We start from the raw sequence: 15907 nt of genomic DNA on the forward strand, positions 1-15907 counted from the left end.
GCCAATAGTCAAGAAGAGAAAATTATATTAAATGATACATGTTCTGGAAATCCTTCAGTCATAGGGATTGTGGGCGATCAGTCTTCTACACCTTCAATTGCCATCGCCAACGTCTTAGGTTTGTACAGAGTACCTATGGTAAGTTTTCTGCTTGACCATGTAATAGTTTTCTTTGATTGTTTTCATTTAATAGCAAATGTAGAGCCACTTGTACAAAACAATGCATAACAAAGTTTAAAAAAAATGTTGGATATCACTGCATATAGTCTCTATTTTTCACAGGTGAGTTATTTTGCCACATGTTCCTGCCTGAGTGACCATCAAAAGTATCCATCCTTCTTTAGGACGATCCCAAGTGATGCTTTCCAGGTGAAAATCTGTCAACAAAGTTAAAATGGAAAAGCTAATGAATTCTGGTTAAAGAAATTACGTGCTTTGCAACAATATGCTTACAACAACGCAAAATGTTTTGTTTTTTTTCAGTTACAGTTTTTTTGTATGAAAAAAGCTAAATTGTGACCATGAGGTGTGCATTGGAAAGTGATGCAAAAACAATCATGTGGAAAATTGTTCTTGTTTATGCATTTACACTTAGGTACGTGCTATGATTCAGATTTTAAAACACTTTGGCTGGACTTGGGTAGGTCTGCTTGTCACTGATGACGATTATGGACTTCATGCAGCCAGATCCTTTCAGTCTGAGCTGAGTCTTTCGGGTGAATCTTGCCTGGCCTACACTGAGGTTTTGCCCTGGAACAAAGACACAGATGAACTCAGGAGGATTGTTGATGTTATGAAAAAATCCACAGCTCGAGTTGTCATTGTCTTTGAACATTACAGTCGTGTGATAAATCTTATGGAAGAGGTTTGGCTTTACAAATCTTTAATTATTACTAGTTTCATAGGTCTGAATCACAAAAATATATTGTGTGAAACATGTATTACATCCTACTTGAATGAGTACAGAAAACCAGTCATTCATTTGAAGATGAATAATGACTTCAATTGCATGATAATGCCACTAAAGAAGTTGTAGTTACAATATCCCTTCATAGATGGTGTAGGTGTATGTATGATATTAGGTGTAATCTAATTCACAGGTAGTGAGGCAAAATCTAACTGGCATACAGTGGATGGCCAGTGAAAGCTGGACAGTAACAGTACCTGATGTGCTCCAAACACCTCAGCTTATGCCATACCTGCGTGGTACACTGGGCATCGCTATTCGTCGAGGAGAAATACCAGGGCTCAGGGAATTCCTGTTACAAATACGTCCTGATCTACATCACAACAATAGCTATGGAAATAGCATGGTGGGAGTTTAACTTTTTAATATACTAGTTGGAAGAATCGTATATTTTCATGATGTGTAAAAAACAATATTAAAATATTTCAGGTGAACCAGTTTTGGGAATTTGCATTTCAGTGCAGATTTGCTCCAGCTCCAGCAGGCTGGCTGGAAGGTGGAGGAGCAATATGTACTGGACAGGAAAATCTGAAAAATGTGGACAATGAGTTCTTGGACGTTTCCGACCTGCGGCCTGAGTATAATGTGTACAAAGCTGTTTATGCACTGGCATATTCCCTTGGTGACATGCTGCGGTGCAAGCCAGGAAGAGGGCCTTTCAGTGGGAACAGCTGTGCCACTTTGCAGTCACTGAAGCCATGGCAGGTGTGATATAATTTTACACTCTGTTTATAAATTCTTTGCTTTAAAATTACTTTCAGGATAGAATTTACCACAGAATTTAACATGTAGGATTAAATACAATATGATAATATTAACTATGAAAAAGCTGGAGTGAGCTCAACAGATTTTCCGCACTCCCCCCAAAAATTAGCAGTTGATATGTTTAGATCAGAGGCATGTATGCATGAATCATTACTAGTAGGGATGCACCGATACCACTTTTTTGGAAACGAGTACGAGTACTTGCATTTCAGTACTCGCCGATACCGATACCGAGTACTTAATAAAAACATGATTTAAATTTACAGGTAACAGCTTTAGTCCTATAATTTAACAAAAAAAAAAACCCCAAAAAAACAAGGGACTGGTTTGGAATTAATAACATTTATTTAAAATGAAAAGCATGTTGTATGCAACATATTACAGAATAAATAATTATGAAAATTTTTTTAAACAGTGACAGTGCAACTCAGGTATTGTTTTCAGTTTATTGTAAACTCTGCCGCTTTGGACAACACAAGGGGCATTAATAAACATCTTTGCTATTTAGTGCACAATATTTGAATAAACTAACAACATCCACTGACATAGAACTGTGGCAGTCAGTGCAGCTGAGGTAGGTATTAACATCAAGTCTAAGATGACTCACTTAATGGAGAGAAAAAGTGAGTGGCAGGGTCTTTTGTTTTTTTTTTAAAGTAGCTTTTCTGCATTGTCAGCAGTCAGCCTGTTTCTGTTTTCATCTATAATGTGTGACACTGAGCTAAAAAGCCTTTCACTTTCCACACTGCTACATGGGGCTGAGAGGTATTTACTCCTCTGTTTCTCTGTTTAGAAGTCTCACTAGCACAGTCACAGCTGGGATGACATCAGAGGCTAGTGCGTCGTAGCTGCTCACTTTTTTAGTTAGTTCCTCAAAGGGGGCCATAAGAGCCCATTGGTGAGCGGTGAGATAGTCAGGGAGTTCGTGCTCGGACACGCCCAGCACTCGCTTTTGCTCAATGAGGGACTGGAGCATGTAATACGTGCTGTTCCAGCGCGTCTGTACGTCCTGCTGCAGTCTCTTTATTGGCTGGTTGAGCTGTCCCTGAATGTCCTCGAGGCGGGAGTAGGCTAAGGCGGAATGTTTAAAATGCCCAACTATTTCCCGTCCCACTGCTATAGCATCAGCTATGCTCCTCTGTGCTAATAAGCATGGGTAAATAAGCGTGGGTAAACTCTTTGTACTCGTTGTCGTGTTGGGATTTTAGGTGCTTGATTAAATCACTTGTGTTAAATGCGCTACCTTTTGAGCCTCCTCTGGACAATTTCGCTGAGCACAATTTGCAGTCCGCCTTTGTTTTCGCGTCTTCGTTCACTTTGAAATAGTTCCACGTGGCTGACTTGTCTCGCCTGCCCTTTTCCCAGCTCTGAGCTGCAGCCGGGGCCTGGGGGCGGGCACTCGGCGCCTGTGATTAACCCCTTACATGCCACTCAAACATAGACAGGTCTCAGACCGTGGTATCGGTCCCCGGTATCGGGGGACTTTTAACGAGTACGAGTACTTTAGAAAATGTGGTATCGAGGCCGATACCCGATACCGGTATCGGTGCATCCCTAATTACTAGTGATGTAATATTCTATTTGACTATTTAATACTGGATGCCATACTAGGTTACTTTTCACCTCAGTGTGAAAAGTAATTTATTTATTATACTTTCCTTTTTAACAGCTTATTTATTACTTGGAAAGAGTGAACTTCACCACTCCATTTGGTGATGAAGTGTCATTTGACGAGAATGGTGATGTGGAGCCAATTTATGATGTGATGAACTGGTTGTGGCTCCCTGATGGAAGCACTAAAGTTCAAAATGTGGGTGAGGTTAAGGGGTCAGGTGAAGGTGAAGAACTCATACTTGATGAAAACAGAATCTTCTGGAACTTTGAATCGAAAAAGGTTAGATAGGAGTTTTAAAAGTTAACTTTTGGCATATGCCCAGTATATATCAGTGTAAAAGCTAATTAACTCATAGCAAAGCTATGTAATTTCATCCTATAGCCACCTCAATCAGTGTGTAGTGAGAACTGTCCTCCTGGTACCCACATGGTGAGAGAGAAGGGGAAACCCCAGTGCTGTTTTGACTGCATCCCTTGTTCTGAAGGAAAAATCACTAATAAGAGCAGTACGTATTGTTGTTTTTGCATGACATATTTAATTTCATTATTATGAAGAATAATATGCATTTCACCAATGTTCCCTTTTGTATCAGACTCCTTGGAGTGTACCAGTTGTCCAGAGGATTTTTGGTCAAACCCCCAGCGTGACCACTGTATTCCTAAGAAGACAGAGTTTCTCTCCTATCATGACCCTTTGGGCATTTGTTTGACAGCAACCTCCTTACTGGGAACACTTATATGTGCTGTTGTTCTGGGGATCTTTATCTGCCATCGCAGAACACCTATAGTTCGTGCCAACAATTCAGAACTTAGTTTCCAGCTATTAGTGTCACTTAAGTTATGTTTCCTTTGTTCGTTGCTGTTTATTGGACGACCCAGGCTGTGGACATGCCAACTCAGACACGCAGCATTTGGGATCAGCTTTGTGCTGTGTGTCTCATGCATCTTAGTAAAAACCATGGTTGTTCTGGCTGTGTTCAAAGCCTCCAAGCCAGGAGGGGGAGCCAGTTTGAAGTGGTTTGGTGCAATGCAGCAGAGAGGAACAGTTCTGTTTCTTACATCTATTCAGGCAGCCATCTGTACTACCTGGCTTGTCTCTTCCTCTCCAACTCCACATAAAAACACCCAATACCACAATGATAAGATAGTGTATGAGTGTGCAGTTGGGTCCACTGTTGGTTTTGCAGTGTTATTGGGCTATATTGGCTTGCTGGCTTTCCTCAGTTTTCTAATTGCATTCCTGGTGAGGAATCTCCCTGATAGTTTTAATGAGGCCAAGCTCATCACATTCAGCATGCTGATCTTCTGTGCTGTGTGGGTGGCCTTTGTTCCTGCTTATATCAGCTCACCAGGAAAACTTGCAGATGCAGTGGAGGTATTTGCCATCCTGGCTTCAGGTTTTGGACTTTTGATCACACTGTTTGGACCCAAATGTTACATAATCCTGTTGAGACCAGAGTTGAACACAAAGAAAGCTGTTATGGGTCGTGGCGTTGAGTCATAAAGAGTTCACTAATTTCAAAAGAAAGAAAAGAGAAAAATTTCTCTCTCCAGTTTTTCTCCAGACAGAAAAAATGTGTATTTAAATCAATTTAATAGTTCTTTCAAATCTTGGCGCCGGTGTCACATGATTGCAAATGTACAAATATTGTGATTTATTCTACTTTCATTTATTTTTTAAGATGCAGCTAAAGTACACACTAATCTTACTCTTAATATGTAATTACCTACTCGTTGATGCTTACTCATGAAATTTAACCCCAATTTAAACATGCAGATTGTTGATTTTTTTTTGTTTATTTAATTAAAAAAATGTTCCCATAAATCTACATTTATTAGTGTTCAATTACATCATCCAAACAATTTTTGCATCCTCATGAACTTTGAATTAATCCATTAAAAATACATAGGACATGGATCTTCCCCCTTCACCAGCTTGAATAAAGTGGAAATCATTTTTCACCTAATTGCATTTTATGTAAATAAAGAGAGAGTGGGCACACACAGAAACACAAAAAAATTAACAGGAAGAAAATTTTTGACACATTTGATCAGATATTTTTTGATAAACTGGAAAGGTATGCGCTTAGAGATGTGACATTGGACTCGGTAAAGAGTTATTTAATAAACAAGTGACAACTTATGAATCAAACCAATGCTCAATTATCAAAATTTTTGAACAATGGTTTTCCCACAGAGTCCCATCTGCGTGAATATTGGGCCCAAAACTCATGATCTTGTGTAAATGTGATGATAAATAACATTAAAATGGAAACTATACCAGATTACATTTTTTATTATTTTGTAGACTACAAAATCAACTGGAAACTTAAAATAAAATGTGTGAAATCAGATGTATCTAGAAGTATCTGTTAAATCATTTAAATCATAATTCACTTCATATACTGCATGACACAGGAGCCAAGGAGACACAAGACAGTACACATGAAAGCAAAACACAACAATGACGTGACACAGAAGACATGACACTCAGGGGAAACATGGCATGACACATATGCAGGGAAACATGGGAACAGCAGAAGGAAACAAGACACAAAGACTGACACAAACACACAGAAACACAGCAAGTGACACACGATAAAGACACAAGGAGAGTCTAAATGTACGAGAAAATAAAATAGAATAAACTACTAAATGAATCTTAAATAATAAACCAGAATACAAAATGACAACAAAACATCAGAAATTCAAAAAGCTGGGTTACTATGTCCCAGAACCATGACAACCTTGAAATATGAAGTGCCTTGAGTTGACTGTTTGTTGGCGCTGTATAAATAAAACTGATTTTAACTGAGTTGAACAGAATTGAATTGAAAATTGAATTAAAAATCAACTGTGAATAAACATTTGCATCATTTAACTTGTAATGCTGTGTGTGCCGGGTCCTTTGTCACCCGAAGAAGGTTCTTGCTTTGGTCATTTCAGGCTTTTGTTTCTACTTTCTGCAGATGATGTGGTTCTGTTGGCCTCATTAGGTTGTGGTCTCAGCTCATACTGGGGTGGTTGTCAGCATTGCAGCAAAATTTGAAGTGGAAGGAATGAGAATCAACTAGTCCAATTTAGAGGCAATGGTTTTCAGCTGACAAACCCTGAAGTGCCCAATCTAAGTAAGGGACGAGTTGCTGCCAAAAGTGGAGGAGTTTAATATCTTGGGGTCTTGTTCAAGAGTGTGGACTCACCCTGTCTATCACTAGTGATAGACAGATTGGGGTCATGTCTGCAGCTATGGTGACACTCCATTGGTGATGAAGAGAGTGGAGAAAGACAGCAAACCTGTTGATTTTGCAAGTCAATCTATGCTGTGACCCTTACCTATGTTCATGAAGATCTGGGTATTGACCAAAAGAATGAGACTGCAGATACAAATGGTGAAAACAAGTCTCCTCCAAAGGGGGGCTGTGCTGTCCTTTAGAGATTGGGTGAGAATTCTAGTCATTCAAGAGGGACTCAGCCTAGAGCTACTTCTCACCCACATCGAAATGAGCCAGTTTGACTGGTTTAGGAATCTGAATAGGATGCCTCCTTGGTGAGGTGTTAAAGGCATGTTCAGAAAGAGGCCCCAGGGAAGACTCAGGATATACTACAGAGTTTATATACTTTGGGGGAAATACTTATTTGAATCACTACTGAATTTGTAAGTTTGCTCTCTTCCAAAAAAAGTGAGCAAACTTACAATCCAGAAAACACATTACTTAAAAGTCATATATTGATTTGCATGTCACTGAGTGAAAAAAAGTATTTGATCCCCATGGCTTAGGTCTTGGTGGAAAAAACCCTTGTTGGCAATCACAGTAGTACAATGTAGTCAGTCACCAGGTTTGCACACATGTCATGAGGGATTTTGCCTCACTCATCTAGGTTCAGAGGTTTCAGCTTTCTCCACATTTTCTCTAGAACTTATTCTGGAGAGTGGCTAAGACACTTCATGACCTTAACCCTCTAGACTCAACCAATGTGTCTACACACCATATCTTCTTAGCAGAAAAACACCCCCAATTTATAATGTTTCCACAGCTATGGTTGAATGTGGGGAGTGGTAGAATTTCATGGTGGCATTTGGTGGAAGCATCGCTGTCCTTTTTTGACACATTGCTGAGCTGCTCCATGTTTTCTCTGTGGCAGGTACCCAAAACTGAGAATGTACGTTTAATATACGTTTAAGCTAGCTAGCCCTGAGATTGTGTATCCTGAGTTTTTTTTTCTGGTACACGAGCTACCCTCTCCTGTGACTGGGTGTCCGGCCCCTCCACACTGACGTTGGGTCGTTGGCTGAGAGCCGTTCTTCCAGCTTCTGGGAGTAGATCCTTTTAGCTGCTTTTATCTCCTTGGTCAGTGTGTTCCTAGCTTGCTTGTACAGGGCCCTGTCACCACTTCTGTAGGCGTCCTCCTTGGCCTTATGAAGATGTTGGAGTTTAGGAGTGAACCATGGTTTATTGTTGTTGTATGTGCAAAAGATCTTTGTTGGCACACACACGTCTTCACAGAAACTGATGTATGATGTCACAGTGTCCGTGAGCTCATCTAGGTTCTCAGATGCAGCTTCAAAAACAGTCCAATCAGTGGAGTCAAAACAGTCCTGCAGTTCCTGCTTTGCTGCGTTAGTCCACTTCTTCACAGTTTTGACTACAGGCTTCGCACGTTTGAGTTTTTGCCTATAAACTGGAATAAGATGGACCATGCAGTGATCAGAATGTCCCAAAGCTGCCCGGGGCACAGAGCGTTAGGCATCTTTTAGAGTGGTGTAGCAGTGATCCAGTATGATGTTGTCCTTGGTGGGGCAGTCTATATGCTGTCTGTATTTAGGGAGTTCGTAGTTTAGGTTTGCTCTGTTAAAATCCCCAAGAATAATTGTAAAGGAATCCGGGAATTTCCTCTCCAGGGTAGTAATCTGGTCAGCCAGCTTGCACAGTGTGTTGTTCGCATTGGCCTGTGGAGGGATGTAAACTCCGACCAGCATGAAGGAGGAAAACTCCCGCGGTGAATAAAAAGGTTTACAGCTGATAAAAAAACTTTCCAAGTGTGGGCTGCAGTGTTTCTGTAACACTGTGACATCAGTACACCAACCTTCATTAATGTAGAAGCAGACTCCACCACCCTTTGTTTTCCCTGAGAGCTCTGTTTCGCGGTCCGCCCGGTGAAGTTGGAAGCCCGGCAGATTTAAGACAGCGTCTTGACAGCAATCTTAACAGCAATCTTAACAGAATGTGGGGGGTGGTAGAGTTTTGTTTGGTGGAAGCATCGCTGTCCTTTTTTGACACATTGCTGAGCTGCTCCATGTTTTCTCTGTGGCAGGTACCCAAAACTGAGAATGTACGTTTAATATACGTTTAAGCTAGCTAGCCCTGAGATTGTGTATCCTGAGTTTTTTTTTCTGGTACACGAGCTACCCTCTCCTGTGACTGGGTGTCCTGATCCTGTGCTGGCTACTCCAGGAACTCTTTCAGAGTTTCATGTTTCATAAGTCAAATGTATTTCTATTGCACGTTTAACTCATAATAGAAATATGCTTTAAAACGATGGGAGTCCCCAGTCTTCCACAGACAACTGTTTTACTGTGTGATGATTAGCTTACTCCTGTGCAAATCCCCCCTTTCTGCTGTCTTCCCTGTAGCAGTTTCCCTGCTGCCAACTCATTGAAACTATGTCTTGTGTCTTTTGTGTACTGGCTAAATGTGGGCCTTCTTTGTTTGAGGTTGTCCTTATAGCCTAAGTTTCTATGCCTGAGCTGGCCCAAAGATAATCTCGAAAATACCACAATATTTCAGGCTCAGGTTCTGTTCCCGCAGTCTTACATCCCGACATCCTTTCCGAAATTAGAACCTGAACTGCCTGGAAAAATCTTTGCACTTTGTATTTGACCTCAGCGGTCTGGCCACTTTTCAGCCTTGTTTACTCTTCCAGATTTGAAGCTGGGCTACAGAACTATTGTGTTCACTTTCCATCCTTGCTACTAGAGTGATTCCCATTTACTGTTGGCCACCAGGTTGATCTCACTGGGGTTACCCCCATGAGAACATATGCCTTCTCTGCTAGCCACAAGTTTAACCACGTGAATGGACCCGTCCATCACCTATATGTAACTCTGCCTTCACATCAGGCCACTTACCTACTCTGTTTTGCTGTGAGCCTTTCTACTACTTGACCACCTGAAACACCGCTCTCTCCACTGGCCACAAGTGTTGCCTCCAGAGCTTAAAAATCAGCCACCAGAAGGGTTCATCCTCTGCTAGACCACTTTATCTGTAGCATGTGCCCTGACTTGCCATTGATGGTCTGTCGCACTCAACACCTTGGCTGCCTGAGTGCATCTGGTTTAGCTTCAAATGGCTTAACATCACTACTACTGAACATCTGCTCAACTTTCAGAGAGATTCCTCTCCCCTGTTCTACTTACAGGTTGTCCTTCTGAAATGAACCATCCCTTTGACATCCATCAGGATAGTCTTCCCCATCCACTAACTTTTCCAGTCTCCTCTTGCCCTTTACACTCAGCTTCTTACAAAGCAACTAAATTTTTTCGACACTCTAAATGGTTATATTTTCCGCTTCAACTCATATTTGGACTTGATGTTTTTAATATGGAGTCTTTGAGCATGAACCTTGCTATGTGTGAAATAAGACTGTATATGTTTTGGTCTTCATTCTTGCTTTATGTCACTCGATAAATGAAATAATGAATAAAAATAAGTAAATAATAAAACACAAATGAAAATTTTATGATGGCAATCCTTAAGTGTGTGTGTGTGTTTATGTGTGTGTGTGTGTGTGTGGGCAGGGAGGGGGGGTGATATCTAATTGACTCACAGTAGTACTTAACTTCATATGGATACAAAATACAAAAACAATTTCAAGTCTTTTAGGCCCCGCCCACTCTTATCCTTCTCGGGTGGTGTGCAAGATTAAACAACACAAAATGTCAATAAAAGACAAAGGCATTGAAATAAAACCTAATGACTGAGCTCAGAAAATCAGAAAGCTGTTATGGGCTCTTCTTTACAAACCAGTTTGCTCATGCTTGTTTTGCTATCTTCTTACTGTTCTTTGGTTATATCCTCTTCTAAGTTTTCTCTCTCATGTCAGTTACAGGGACAGTTTGATCTAAATGGGATGTACAAGGCTGGTGATGTGGTTCTAGGGGGACTGTTTCAAATCCACTTCTTTTCAAGTGTTGCTATTCAGTCTTTTACTTCAAAACCACAACAACCTACTTGCAAAGGGTAAGTAAGGCTGGGGGAAAAAAGGGAAATCGAAATTAGTGCAAAGGAAATATGAGATTGTAATTCATAGTAACTGTACTTTCTGATTTATTATCATTCAGGATAAATGCATGTATCTTGTATGGTGCATCTATATTATTTGTCATGAAAATATCTTGTTTATCGTTGTTATTCAGTTTCCTTAATTGTTTATAATGTTTTTTAACAACAAGTAATTGTGACACATGTTGCAGTAAAGTATCTTAGATGAAAATTTATCTTAATAAAAATGTGTTTTTCAGTTACATTTTTCTTTTCTTAGTGTTTATGCCCTAGGATTTAAGCTCGCACAAACCATGGCCTTTGCTATTGATGAGATCAATAGAAACTCAAACCTGCTACCTAATGTGACTCTGGGGTACACTATGTATGATAGCTGCCTTGAACTTGGAATTGGATTTCGTGCAGCATTGTCATTGGCCAGTGGTCAAGAAGAGAAAATTATATTAAATAGTACATGTGTTGGAAATCCTCCTGTCATAGGGATTGTGGGTGATTCATCTTCTACAAATTCTATTGCCATCTCCAACGTCTTAGGTTTGTACAGAGTACCTATGGTAAGTTTTCTGCTCGACAATGTAATAGTTTTCTTGGATTATTTTAATTTAATTTCAAATTTAAAGACACTTGAAGTAACATGACAAAGTTAAGACATCTCTTCATCAATATCGGTACAATCTGTAGTCTATATCTTTCAGGTGAGTTATTTTGCCACATGTTCCTGCCTGAGTAACCATCAGAAATACCCATCATTCTTTAGGACGATCCCAAGTGATGCTTTCCAGGTGAAAATCTGTCAACAATTGTTTTTGTTGTCGACAAAGATGTTTTGGTTAAAGAAATTGCCTACTTTTCAACAATATGCATACTATGATACTAAAATGTTTTTTTCAGTTCCAGTTTTACTTTGTTATGAACAAAGCTAATTTGCCACCATAAAGGTGTAATAATCATGTGGAAAATTGTTCTTGTCTATGCGCTTACACTTAGGTACGTGCTATGATTCAGATTCTGAAGCATTTCAGTTGGACTTGGGTAGGTCTGCTTGTCAGTGACGATGATTATGGGCGTCATGCAGCAAGATCGTTTCAATCTGAGCTGAGTCTGTTAAGTGAAAGTTGCCTGGCCTACACTGAGGTTTTGCCCTGGGACAAAGACACAGATGAACTCAGGAGGATTGTTGATGTGATGAAAAAATCCACAGCTCGAGTTGTTATTGTCTTTGAACATTACAGTCGCATGATAAACCTTATGGAAGAGGTTTGGCTTTAAAACATTCCAATTATTATTAATTGCAAAGGTCTGAATCATTGTATTGTGTAAAACATTTATTACATCATTATTTGAATGATTACAGAAAACTGTTCATGAAGAATTAATTTAAAGGTGAATAATAGCTTAAATAGCATGATAATGTCACTAAACAAGTTATAGTTACAATATCTTTTCATAGAATATGGTGTAATCTAATTCACAGGTAGTAAGGCAAAATGTAACTGGCCTACAATGGATGGCCAGTGAAGCCTGGACAGCAGCTGTTGTGCTCCAAACACCTCAGCTTATGCCATACCTGCGTGGTACACTGGGTATCGCTATTCGTCGAGGCGAGATACCAGGATTCAGGGAATTCCTGTTACAAATACGTCCTGACTTACATCACAATAACAGCTATGGAAATAGTATGGTGAGAGTTTACGTTTTTAATGTACTAGTTGGAACAATTTCCATAATTTGTAAAAAACAATAAAACATTATTTCAGGTGAACCAGTTTTGGGAATTCACATTTCAGTGCAGATTTGCTCCAGCTCCAGCAGGCTGGCTGGAAGGTGGAGGTGCAATATGTACTGGACAGGAAAATCTGAAAAATGTGGACAATGAGTTCTTGGACGTTTCCGACCTGCGGCCTGAGTATAATGTGTACAAAGCTGTTTATGCACTGGCATATTCCCTTGATGACATGCTGCGGTGCAAGCCAGGAGGAGGGCCTTTCAGTGGGAACAGCTGTGCCACTTTGCAGTCACTGGAGCCCTGGCAGGTGTGATATCATTTTACATTCAGTTTATAAATTCGTTGCTTTATAATTACTTTCAGGATAGAATTTCTCACATAGAAGTAAATACAATGTGATAATATTAACTATTAAAAAGCTGGAGTGAGCTAAATAGATTTTCCATACTCCCAGTTTCGGAGTTGTGGAGTTGTGGAGTTGTGGAGTGACATTTAATCCAGTGACACTGGAAAGGTGCATGGATCCCCGGATATCTCAACCCCCACACTTTAGATATATTTTACATGGTGATTGTAAATAAATTTTTGACTTTTCATTTGAAGAACTTCGGGTCTGAGTCAATTGAGTTAGTTTGGTATGCTGACACCCATAAAAATTAGCAGTTAATATATTTAGTTCAGAAGCTTGTATGCATAAAGCATTACTGGCGATGTAAAATACATTTCTTTATTTAATGAGGGGTGGGGGGTGGGGGGGGGTGGAGCAAGGTATGTGGCGCCGCTGCAGGGAGGCTGACACACCAGAGCTGCAGCACTTGACATACCGGACGGAGCTGCATCAGCTCACTGGAGCTGCATCAGCTCATCACGCCTCCTCTGCATTTAAGTCTGTACTAGGTACTGACTGAAGTTATTGTCGTTGTGGCAGCCAGCAGCTGGAAAAGCTGCAGCTGAGTATTATAAAAACAGCAACTGGAAATAAAAGCGTGACAATGTGGTCGGGTCAGCCATGCATCATTCACAGTGGTATCAAAACCCAGTATTGGGGCATGGTGGAACCGCGACCGGGCCAGCCAGGTTGTGGTGGACAAGCTCCCGGCTACACAGAGGGAGCAGGTAGTGGTGTTTCGCCGGCAGTTGAAACAGCTGTAGGACAGATCCCACTGCCGGATGCAGTTGATAGAGAGTCTGGCAGCTCAGATCGGGTCCTGGCCACTACTGCCGCTGCCCTTACTGATGTCCCTCAACCGCATGTGAGTGGCTGGTGTCTGATCTGTTCTGGCAGCATGCTGGTCCCCAGGGTGAGTCTGGTCCACGCCTGCTGCGCCACGCCTCATGCCCCACGCCTCATGCCCCACGCCCCACGCCGCATGCCCCACAGTGAGCCCACAGATCCAAACATCCATGTCGCTGGGGCATGGGCTGGGGACGCCACCAGTTGTGGTTGATTTCCTCACCTACTCGTGCAAGTATGTGTGTGTGTGTGTGGTAGGAGGGGTCAGCTGGATGGCTCCTCAGCCTCAGTCAGGCCATGGGGGTATGTGCTGGGGCATGATTTGTGGCGCCACTGCAGGGAGGGTGACACACCAGAGCAGCAGCACCTCATCACGCCTCCATTGCATTTAAGTCTGTACTGGGTCCTGACTGAAGTTGTTGTCGTTGTTGTGTATGTGTGGCTGGCAGCTGTAAAGCTACTGCTGAGTAAGTAATTTACTTGTTATGCATCCCTTTTTAACAGCTGGTTTATTACTTAAGATGGGTGAACTTCACCACTCCGTTTGGCGATCAAGTGTCATTTGATGAGAATGGTGATGCATTGCCAATTTATGATGTGATGAACTGGTTGTGGCTCCCTGATGGAAGCACTAAAGTTCAGAATGTGGGTGAGGTTAAAAGGTCAGCTTTCAAAGGTGAAGAACTCATACTTGATGAAGACAAAATCTTTTGGAACCTTGAATCCAAAAAGGTTAGATATGTTTTTTTTAGATTTAACTTTTGCCACATGTCTAGTATATATCAGTGTAAAGGCTAATATTTGATTTCATCCTATAGCCACCTCAATCAGTATGCAGTGAGAGCTGTCCTCCTGGTACCCACATGGTGAGAGAGAAGGGGAAACCCCAGTGCTGTTTTGACTGCATCCCTTGTTCTGAAGGAAAAATCACTAATAAGAGCAGTACGTATTGTTGTTTTTGCATGACATATTTAATTTCATTATTATGAAGAATAATATGCATTTCACCAATGTTCCCTTTTGTATCAGACTCCTTGGAGTGTACCAGTTGTCCAGAGGATTTTTGGTCAAACCCCCAGCGTGACCACTGTATTCCTAAGAAGACAGAGTTTCTCTCCTATCATGACCCTTTGGGCATTTGTTTGACGGCAACCTCCTTACTGGGAACACTTATATGTGCTGTTGTTCTGGGGATCTTTATCTGCCATGGGAGAACACCTATAGTTCGTGCCAACAATTCAGAACTTAGTTTCCAGCTATTAGTGTCACTTAAGTTATGTTTCCTTTGTTCGTTGCTGTTTATTGGACGACCCAGGCTGTGGACATGCCAACTCAGACATGCAGCATTTGGGATCAGCTTTGTGCTGTGTGTCTCATGCATCCTGGTAAAAACCATGGTTGTTCTGGCTGTGTTCAAAGCCTCCAAGCCAGGAGGGGGAGCCAGTTTGAAGTGGTTTGGTGTTATGCAGCAGAGAGGAACAGTTCTGTTTCTTACATCTATTCAGGCAGCCATCTGTACTACCTGGCTTGTCTCTTCCTCTCCAACTCCACATAAAAACACCCAATACCACAATGATAAGATCATTTATGAGTGTGCAGTTGGGTCCACTGTTGGTTTTGCAGTGTTATTGGGCTATATTGGGATGCTGGCTGTCCTCAGTTTTTTAATTGCATTCCTGGTGAGGAATCTCCCTGATAGTTTTAATGAGGCCAAGCTCATCACATTCAGCATGCTGATCTTCTGTGCTGTGTGGGTGGCCTTTGTTCCTGCTTATATCAGCTCACCAGGAAAACTTGCAGATGCAGTGGAGGTATTTGCCATCCTGGCCTCAAGTTTTGGTCTTTTGATCACACTGTTTGGACCCAAATGTTACATAATTCTGTTGAGACCAGAGATGAACACAAAGAAAGCTGTTATGGGTCGTGGCATTGGGTCATAAAAAGTCAGCTAATTTCAAAAGAAAGAAAAGCACATTATCTCTTCGTAGTACAGACAGAAAAAAATAATAAAAATCCTATATTTAAATGAAGTTAATATTCCTTTTAAATGTCTGTGCTGGTGTTAAATGACTGCAAATGTGCAGATATCTTGATTAATTCTACTTTAATTGTTTTTCATGATACAGTTGAAAAATAGAACAAAATTAAATTAAATATTGTTCCTATAAACATATACTGACTTGTGTTTATTGCATCTTCCAAGAAATTTCTATATTCTCATAAACCTTGACTTAATTTATTAAAAATACATCAGAGGGGGATGTCCCACCTTCACCATCCTGCATACAGTGGACATCGTCGTTCACATAATAGAGACTGGC

General features: G+C 40.9%; 2 protein-coding genes across 2 annotated transcripts; both read left to right on the forward strand.

Moving 5' to 3' along the window:
- Positions 1-2396: 2396 nt before the first annotated feature.
- Positions 2397-5590, forward strand: LOC146503457 (vomeronasal type-2 receptor 26-like). Its single transcript, XM_085130840.1, has one exon. The coding sequence runs from the start codon at positions 3921-3923 to the stop codon at positions 4848-4850; it is 930 nt and encodes a 309-aa protein (XP_084986966.1). The 5' UTR covers positions 2397-3920; the 3' UTR covers positions 4851-5590.
- Positions 5591-13863: 8273 nt separating this feature from the next.
- LOC146503458 (vomeronasal type-2 receptor 26-like) lies at positions 13864-15694 on the forward strand. Its single transcript, XM_085130841.1, has one exon. It carries the CDS (start codon positions 14597-14599, stop codon positions 15524-15526), a length of 930 nt encoding a protein of 309 aa, XP_084986967.1. The 5' UTR covers positions 13864-14596; the 3' UTR covers positions 15527-15694.
- Positions 15695-15907: the final 213 nt, after the last annotated feature.

Source organism: Neolamprologus multifasciatus, chromosome 14 (genome assembly GCF_963576455.1).
Source record: "Neolamprologus multifasciatus chromosome 14, fNeoMul1.2, whole genome shotgun sequence".
In the NCBI taxonomy this organism is placed as follows: domain Eukaryota; kingdom Metazoa; phylum Chordata; class Actinopteri; order Cichliformes; family Cichlidae; genus Neolamprologus; species Neolamprologus multifasciatus.

Coding starts and splice junctions, on each gene's coding strand:
- LOC146503457 (XM_085130840.1), top strand. CDS start 3,921: ATGTTCCCTTTTGTATCAGACTCCTTGGAGTGTACCAGTTGTCCAGAG.
- LOC146503458 (XM_085130841.1), top strand. CDS start 14,597: ATGTTCCCTTTTGTATCAGACTCCTTGGAGTGTACCAGTTGTCCAGAG.